The sequence below is a fragment of the Oncorhynchus mykiss genome, chromosome 27 (genome assembly GCF_013265735.2).
Source record: "Oncorhynchus mykiss isolate Arlee chromosome 27, USDA_OmykA_1.1, whole genome shotgun sequence".
NCBI lineage: Eukaryota > Metazoa > Chordata > Actinopteri > Salmoniformes > Salmonidae > Oncorhynchus > Oncorhynchus mykiss.
The window spans coordinates 23,777,964-23,787,500 of NC_048591.1; the positions used below are offsets into that span (position 1 = coordinate 23,777,964).

The following is a 9,537-nucleotide window of genomic DNA, read 5'->3' on the forward strand; positions in this document are numbered from 1 at the left end:
GAGTGGTGGAATCACTTGAAGTGAATGCTGATGTTGATGTGGTAGCGGTGGCACCACTTGAAGTGAATGTTGAGGGTGTAGTGGCATCACTTGAAGTGACTGTCGATGTAGTCGAGAAAATGTTGGCCAATGTTGAAGTTACTGTCGGTGTAGTAGTGTTGATATCACTTGAAGTTAAAGTCGAAGTTGTTGAGGAAGAGGTGACATCACTTGAAGTGACTGTCAATGTTCTTGAGGGAGTGGTGGCACCACTTGAAGTGAATGTTGAAGGAACGGTGGCATCGCTTGAAGTTACTGCTGATGTTGATGTAACATTGGTATCATGACTTGAAGTGACTCTTGAGGCAGTGGTGGCATTACTTGACCTGACTGTCGACGTAGTTGAGGGAATTCTGTCCACAGTTAATGTTACTGTCGGTGTAGTAGTGGTGGTTGATGTAGTTGAGGAAGAAGTGACATCACCTGAAGTGACTGTTGACAGAGTGGTGGCAAAACTGGAACTGATTGTCGATGTACTTGAGGGAGTGGTGGCATCACCTGAAGTGACCGTTGATGTAGTTGAGAAAGTGGTGGCATCACTTGAAGTGACTGTTGACAGAGTGCTGGCAACACTTGAACTGACTGTCAATGTACTTGAGGGTGTGGTGGCATCACTTGAAGTGGATGTTGATGTAGTATCGTCTGAAGTGACTGTCGATGTAGTTGAGTGAGAGGTGGCATTATTTGAAGTGAATATTGATGTCGAGGGAGTGGTGGCATCACTTGAAGAGACTGCTGATGTTGATGTAGTAGCGGTGGCATCACTTGAAGCTACTGTTGAGGGAGTGCTGGCATCAATTGAAGTAAATATTGATGTCGAGAGAGAGGTGCCATCACTTGTAGTGAATATTGATGTTAAGGGAGAGGTGGCATCACTTGAAGAGACTGTTGAGGGAGTGCTGCCATCACTTAAAGTGACTGTTGATGTCGAGGGAGAGATGGCATCACTTGAACTGAATGCTGATGTTGATGTAGTAGCGGTGGCACCACTTGAAGTGAATGTTGATGTAGTTGAGGGATTGGTGGCATCACTTGGAGTTGATGTCGATGCAGTTGAGGGATTGGTGGCATCACTTGAAGAGACTGCTGATGTTGATATTGTAGCGGTGGCATCACTTGAAGAGACTGTTGATGTCGAGGGAGAGATGGCATCAATTGAACTGAATGCTGATGCTGATGTAGTAGCGGTGGCACCACTTGAAGTAAATGTTGAAGGAACAGTGTTATCGCTTGAAGTGACTGCTGATGTTGATGTAGTAGTGGTGGCATGACTTGAAGTGGTTTCTGAGGGAGTGGTGGAATCGCTCGAAATGACTGTTAATGTCGATGTAGTAGTGGTGGCATCTCTTGAAGTTGATGTTGATGTAGTTGAGGGATTGGTGGCATCACTTGGAGTGACTGTTGAAGCAGTAGTGTCATCACTTGAAGTGACTGTCAATGTAGTTGAAGGAATTGTGGCCACAGTTAATATTTCTGTCGGTGTAGTAGTGGAGGTAACACTTGAAGTGAAAGTCAATGTAGTTGAGGGAGAGGTGGCATCACTTGAAGTTACTGTTAAGGGAGTGGTGGCACCACTTGAAGTGAATGTTGATGTAGTTGAGGAAGAGGTTGCATCACCTGAAGTGGGTGTCCATGTGGCATTTTCTGAAGTTACTATCAGTGTAGTTGAGGGAGTGATGGCATCACTTGAAGTGACTGTTGAGGCAGTGGTGGCAACATTTGAAGTGGTTGTTGATGTAGTATCGTCTGAAGTGACTATCGATGTAGTTGAGTGAGAGGTGGCATCACTTGAAGTGAAGATTGATGTCGAGGGAGAGGTGGCATCACTTGAAGTGACTGTTGATGGAGTGGTGGGATTGCTTGAAGTGAATGTAGAAGGAGAGGTGGCATCAATTGAAGTGAATATTGATGTCGAGGGAGAGTTTGCATAATTTGAACTGAATGCTGATGTAGTAGCGGTGGCACCACTTGAAGTAAATGTTGAAGGAACAGTGATATCGCTTGAAGTGACTGCTGATGTTGATGTAGTAGCTGTGGCATCACTTGAAGTGACTATTGATGTAGATGAGGGAGTGGTGGCATCACTTGAAGTGACTGTTGAGGGAGTGGTGGGATTGCTTGAAGTGAATGTAGAAGGAGAGGTGGCATCACTTGAAGTGACTGTTGAGGGAGTGGTGGGATTGCTTGAAGTGACTGTAGAAGGAGTGGTGGCATCACTTAAAGAGACTGCTGATGTTGATGCAGTAGCGGTGGCACCACTTGAAGTGAATGTTGATGTAGTTGAGGAAGAGGTTGCATCACCTGAAGTGGGTGTCCATGTGGCATTTTCTGAAGTTACTATCAGTGTAGTTGAGGGAGTGATGGCAACATTTGAAGTGGTTGTTGATGTAGTATCGTCTGAAGTGACTATCGATGTAGTTGAGTGAGAGGTGGCATCACTTGAAGTGAAGATTGATGTCGAGGGAGAGGTGGCATCATTTGAAGTTGATGTCAATGCAGTTGACGGATTGGCATCACTTGAAGAGACTGCTGATGTTGATGTAGTAGCGGTGGCATCACTTGAAGAGACTGTTGAGGGAGTGGTGACATCATTTAAAGTGACTGTTGATGTCGAGGGAGAGATTGAACTGAATGCTGATGTAGTAGCGGTGGCACCACTTGAAGTAAATGTTGAAGGAACAGTGATATCGCTTGAAGTGACTGCTGATGTTGATGTAGTAGCTGTGGCATCACTTGAAGTGACTATTGATGTAGATGAGGGAGTGGTGGCATCACTTGAAGTGGCTTTTGAGGGAGTGGTGGAATCGCTTGAAATGACTGTTAATGTCAGTGTAGTAGTGGTGGCATCATTTGAAGTTGATGTCGTTGCAGTTGAGGGATTGGTGGCATCACTTGAAGTGAATATTGATGTCGAGGGAGAGGTGCCATTACTTGAAGTGAATATTGATGTTGAGGGAGTGGTGGCATCACTTGAAGTGAATGCTGATGTTGATGTGGTAGCGGTGGCACCACTTGAAGTGAATGTTGAGGGTGTAGTGGCATCACTTGAAGTGACTGTCGATGTAGTTGAGAGAATGTTGGCCAATGTTGAAGTTACTGTCGGTGTAGTAGTGGTGATATCACTTGAAGTTAAAGTCGATGTTGGTGAGGAAGAGGTGGCATCACTTGAAGTGAATGTTGAAGGAACGGTGTTATTGCTTGAAGTGACTGCTGATGATGATTTAGAAGAGTTGACATCACTTGAAGCAAATTTTGAAGGAGCGGTGGCATCGCTTGAAGTTACTGCTGATGTTGATGTAACATTGGTATCATGACTTGAAGTGACTGTTGAGGCAGTGGTGGCAACATTTGAAGTGGTTGTTGATGTAGTATCGTCTGAAGTGACTATCAATGTAGTTGAGTGAGAGGTGGCATCACTTGAAGTGAAGATTGATGTCGAGGGAGAGGTGGCATCACTTGAAGTGACTGTTGAGGGAGTGGTGGGATTGCTTGAAGTGAATGTAGAAGGAGAGGTGGCATCAATTGAAGTGAATATTGATGTCGAGGGAGAGGTGGCATCATATGAACTGAATGCTGATGTAGTAGCGGTGGCACCACTTGAAGTAAATGTTGAAGGAACAGTGATATCGCTTGAAGTGACTGCTGATGTTGATGTAGTAGCTGTGGCATCACTTGAAGTGACTTTTGATGTAGATGAGGGAGTGGTGGCATCACTTGAAGTGACTGTTGAGGGAGTGGTGGGATTGCTTGAAGTGAATGTAGAAGGAGAGGTGGCATCACTTGAAGTGACTGTTGAGGGAGTGGTGGGATTGCTTGAAGTGACTGTAGAAGGAGTGGTGGCATCACTTGAAGAGACTGCTGATGTTGATGCAGTAGCGGTGGCATCACTTGAAGCTACTGTTGAGGGAGTGGTGGCACCACTTGAAGTGAATGTTGATGTAGTTGAGGAAGAGGTTGCATCACCTGAAGTGGGTGTCCATGTGGCATTTTCTGAAGTTACTATCAGTGTAGTTGAGGGAGTGATGGCAACATTTGAAGTGGTTGTTGATGTAGTATCGTCTGAAGTGACTATCGATGTAGTTGAGTGAGAGGTGGCATCACTTGAAGTTGATGTCAATGCAGTTGACGGATTGGCATCACTTGAAGAGACTGCTGATGTTGATGTAGTAGCGGTGGCATCACTTGAAGAGACTGTTGAAGGAGTGGTGACATCATTTAAAGTGACTGTTGATGTCGAGGGAGAGATTGAACTGAATGCTGATGTAGTAGCGGTGGCACCACTTGAAGTAAATGTTGAAGGAACAGTGATATCGCTTGAAGTGACTGCTGATGTTGATGTAGTAGCTGTGGCATCACTTGAAGTGACTATTGATGTTGATGTGGTAGCGGTGGCACCACTTGAAGTGAATGTTGAGGGTGTAGTGGCATCACTTGAAGTGACTGTCGATGTAGTTGAGAGAATGTTGGCCAATGTTGAAGTTACTGTCGGTGTAGTAGTGGTGATATCACTTGAAGTTAAAGTCGATGTTGTTGAGGAAGAGGTGGCATCACTTGAAGTGACTGTCGATGTTCTTGAGGGAGTGGTGGCACTACTTGAAGTGAATGTTGAAGGAACGGTGTTATTGCTTGAAGTGACTGCTGATGATGATTTAGAAGAGTTGACATCACTTGAAGCAAATTTTGAAGGAACGGTGGCATCGCTTGAAGTTACTGCTGATGTTGATGTAACATTGGTATCATGACTTGAAGTGACTGTTGAGGCAGTGGTGGCATCACTTGACCTGACTGTCGACGTAGTTGAGGGAATTCTGTCCACAGTTAATGTTACTGTCGGTGTAGTAGTCGTGGTATCACTTGAAGTTAAAGTTGATGTAGTTGAGGAAGAGGTGGCATCACCTGAAGTGACTATTGACAGAGTGGTGGCAAAACTGGAACTGACTGTCGATGTACTTGAGGGAGTGGTGGTATCACTTGAAGTGGGTGTTGATGTAGTTGAGGGAATGATGGCAGCATTTGAAGTTACTCTTGGTGTAGTAGTGGTGGCATCACCTGAAGTGACCGTTGATGTAGTTGAGGAAGAGGTGGCATCACCTGAAGTGACTGTTGACAGAGTGGTGGCAAAACTGGAACTGACTGTCAATGTACTTGAGGGTGTGGTGGCATCACTTGAAGTGGGTGTTGATGTAGTATCGTCTGAAGTGACTGTCAATGTAGTTGAGTGAGAGGTGGCATTATTCGAGGTGAATATTGATGTCGAGGGAGTGGTGGCATCACTTGAAGAGACTGCTGATGTTGATGTAGTAGCGGTGGCATCACTTGAAGCTACTGTTGGGGGAGTGGTGGCATCAATTGAAGTAAATATTGATGTCGAGAGAGAGGTGCCATCACTTGTAGTGAATATTGATGTTAAGGGAGAGGTGGCATCACTTGAAGTGAATGCTGAAGTTGATGTAGTAGCTTTGGCACCACTTGAAGTGAATGTTGACGGAACAGTGTTATCGCTTGAAGTTACTGCTGATGTAGATGAGGGAGTGGTGGCATCATTTGAAGTTGATGTCGATGCAGTTGAGGGAGTGGTGGCATCACTTGAAGAGACTGTTGAGGGAGTGCTGCCATCACTTAAAGTGACTGTTGATGTCGAGGGAGAGATGGCATCACTTGAACTGAATGCTGATGTTGATGTAGTAGCGGTGGCACCACTTGAAGTGAATGTTGAAGGAACAGTGTTATTGCTTGAAGTGACTGCTGATGTAGATGAGGGAGTGGTGGCATCATTTGAAGTTGATGTCGATGCAGTTGAGGGATTGGTGGCATCACTTGAAGAGACTGCTGATGTTGATATAGTACTGGTGGCATCACTTGAAGAGACTGTTGATGTCGAGGGAGAGATGGCATCACTTGAACTGAATGCTGATGCTGATGTAGTAGCGGTGGCACCACTTGAAGTAAATGTTGAAGGAACAGTGTTATCGCTTGAAGTGACTGCTGATGTTGATGTAGTAGTGGTGGCATGACTTGAAGTGGTTTCTGAGGGAGTGGTGAAATCGCTTGAAATGACTGTTAATGTCGATGTAGTAGTGGTGGCATCTCTTGAAGTTGATGTCGATGCAGTTGAGGGATTGGTGGCATCACTTGGAGGGACTGTTGAGGGAGTGGTTACATCACTTGAAGAGACTACTGAAATTGATGTTGTAGCGGTGGCATGACTTGAAGCTAATTTTGAAGGAGCGGTGGCATTGCTTGAAGTGACTGCTGATGTTGATGTAATAGTGGTGTTATGAATTGAAGTGACTGTTAATGTCGATGTAGTAGTGGTGGCATCTCTTGAAGTTGATGTTGATGTAGTTGAGGGATTGGTGGCATCACTTGGAGTGACTGTTGAAGCAGTAGTGTCATCACTTGAAGTGACTGTCAATGTAGTTGAAGGAATTGTGGCCACAGTTAATATTTCTGTTGGTGTAGTAGTGGTGGTAACACTTGAAGTGAAAGTCAATGTAGTTGAGGGAGAGGTGGCATCACTTAAAGTGACTGTTGATGTCGAGGGAGAGGTGGCATCAATTGAAGTAAATATTGATGTCGAGGGAGAGGTGGCATCACTTGAAGTGAATGCTGATGTTGATGTAGTAGCTGTGGCATCACGAGAAGTGACTATTGATGTAGATGAGGGAGTGGTGGAATCGCTTGAAATGACTGTTAATGTCAGTGTAGTAGTTGTGGCATCATTTGAAGTTGATGTCGATGCAGTTGAGGGAGTGGTGGCATCACTTGAAGTGGGTGTTGATGTAGTATCATCTGAAGTGACTGTCGATGCAGTTGAGGGAGTGGTGGCATCACTTGAAGTGGGTGTTGATGTAGTATCATCTGAAGTGACTGTTGATGTAGTTGAGGGAATGGTGGCTGCAGTTGAAGCTACTGTTGGTGTAGCAGTGGTGGCATCACTTGAAGTGAATGTTGAAGGAGCGGTGGCAATGCTTGAAGTGACTGCTGTTGTTGATGGAGTAGTGGTGGCATCACTTGAAGTGACTATTGATGTAGTTGAGGGAGTAGTGACATCACATGAAGAGACTGTTAAGGGAGTGTTGGCATCCCTTGAAGTGACTGTTGATGTAGTTGAGGGAGTGGTGGCCACAGTTGATGTTACTGTCGATGTAGTGGTGGTGGTGGTATGACTTGAAGTGAATGTCGATGTAGCTGAGGGAGTAATGGTATTACTTTGAATGACTGGGGATGCTGTTGAGGGAGTGGTGGCATCAATTGAAGTGGGTGTTGATGTACTATCACTTGAAGTGACTGTTAATGTCGTAGTGGTGGCATTACTTGAAGTGACTGTTGAGGGAGTGATGGCATCACTTGAAAGGACTGTCAATGTCGATTTAGTAGAATGAGTGATGGCATCACTTGTGACTGTTGACGTAGTTGAGGGATTGGTGGAATCACTTGAAGACACTGTTGATTTGGGTGAGGGAGTGGTGGCATTACTTGAAGACACTGTTGATTTGGGTGAGGAAGTGGTGGCATTACTTGAAGACACTGTTGATTTGGGTGAGGGAGTGGTGGCATTACTTGAAGACACTGTTGATTTGGGTGAGGGAGTGGTGGCATTACTTGAAGACACTGTTGATTTGGGTGAGGGAGTGGTGGCATTACTTGAATACACTGTTGATTTGGGTGAGGGAGTGGTGGCATTACTTGAAGACACTGTTGATTTGGGTGAGGGAGTGGTGGCATTACTTGAAGTGTGTGTTGATGTAGCATCACTTGAAGTGACTGTTGAAAGAGTGGTGGCATCCTTTGAAGAGACTGTCAATGTCGATGTAGTGGTGGGAGTTGAGGGATCACTTGAAGTGACTGTTGAGGGAGTGGTGGCATCACTTGAAGTGACTGTCAACATAGTCAAGGGAGTAGTGGCATCACTTGAAGTGACTATTGAGGGAGTTTTGTTATCACTTGAAGTGACTGTCGACATAGTTGAGGGACTGCTGGCATCATTTGAAGTGACTGTTGAGGTATTAGTGGCATCACTTGAATGTAATTTTGATATCAATGTAGTAGAGCGAGTGAGGGCATCATTTGTGACTGTTGATGTAGTAGGGGTGGTATCAATTGAAGTGACTGTAGACATAGTTGAGGGAGAAGTTACATGAGTTGAAGTGACTGTTGAGGGAGGGGTGGCATCACTTGAAGTAGGTGTTGATGTGTTGCCACTTAAAGTAACTGTATACATGGTAGAGGGAGAGGTGGCATCACTTATTAAAGGGACTGTCAATGTCGATATAGCAGAGCGAATGATGGCATCACTAGTGACTGTCAATGTAGTAGTGGAAGTTGTGGGATCACTTGAAATGACTGTAGACATAGTAGACCGAGTGGTGGCATCACTTTTGACTGTCAATGTAGAAGTCAGAGTTTTGGGATCACTTGAAGTGACTATTGATGTAGTTGAGGGAGTTGTGACATCACTTGTGACTGTCAATGAATTAGTGGGAGTTGCGGGATCACTTGAAGTGACTGTAGACATAGTTGAGGGATTGGTGGCATCACTTGAGGTGACTTTCGAAGTAGTAGAAGGGATGTTGGCCACAGTTGATGTTACTGCTGATGTAGTGGAGGGAAAAGTGACTGTTGAGGGAGTGGTGGCATCACTTGAAGGGACTGCCAATGTTGATGTATTAGAGCAAGTGATGGAATCACTTGTGACTGTCAATGTAGTTGAGGGAGTGGTGGCATCACTTGAAGTGACTGTTGATGGAGTGGTGGCATCATTTGAAGAGTCTGTATACATAGTAGAGGGAGTGTAGGCATTCCTTTGAGTGACTGTTGCGGGACTGGGGGTATCACTTGTGACTGTTGGCGTAGAGGGAATGGTGGTCACAGTTGAAGTTACTGCTGATGTAGTTGAGGGAGAATTGACATCACTTGAAGTGACTGTTGAGGTGGAAGTTGTGGTGGCATTGCTTGTAGTGGTTGCTGATGTTGATGTAGTTGTGGTGACATCACTTGAATAAACGTTTGATGTAGTGGAAGCTATACTTTCTATGGATTGATTGGTATTTGCTGTTGGAGTTGAAGAAACAGTGGTACTCATTGACATCTGACTGGTTACAGGCAGTGATGTTTCACTTGGGATTTTTGAAACATACTTGGTAATTTCATCCATCACTGAGGTAGATGTTGAATTATGTGATGTTATGTTTGTGAAAACTGTGAATCAGAAGAAAAAAATGTTTCGATTTGATGTGACAACGCCATGTAAATGTCACAGTTTCTGTGTTATTTGATTGTTGTTTCCTTAGGTTACCACTGGAGGGCACCCTTACCCTGTTTTCTTGTTTTGAATTGCACCCAAAAAGTCTCATAGCAAAGGGTGTGAATACTTATGTAAAAAAGGTATGTGTTTTTTATCTTTAATACATTTGCTAAAACTTCTAATAGCCTGTTTCGCTTTGTCATTATGGGGTATTGTTTGTAGATTGATGAGGAAAATGTTATATTTAATCT

General features: G+C 44.5%; 1 protein-coding gene across 1 annotated transcript; it reads right to left on the reverse strand.

Moving 5' to 3' along the window:
• Positions 1 to 25: 25 nt before the first annotated feature.
• LOC118944644 (serine-rich adhesin for platelets-like) lies at positions 26 to 9,227 on the reverse strand (the record flags this gene model as incomplete). The annotated part of the gene is made up of 1 exon (XM_036964645.1): positions 26 to 9,227. A coding segment is annotated over exon 1 (9,171 nt), but the record flags the coding sequence as incomplete, so codon positions are not given.
• Between the last annotated feature and the right edge of the window lie 310 nt (positions 9,228 to 9,537).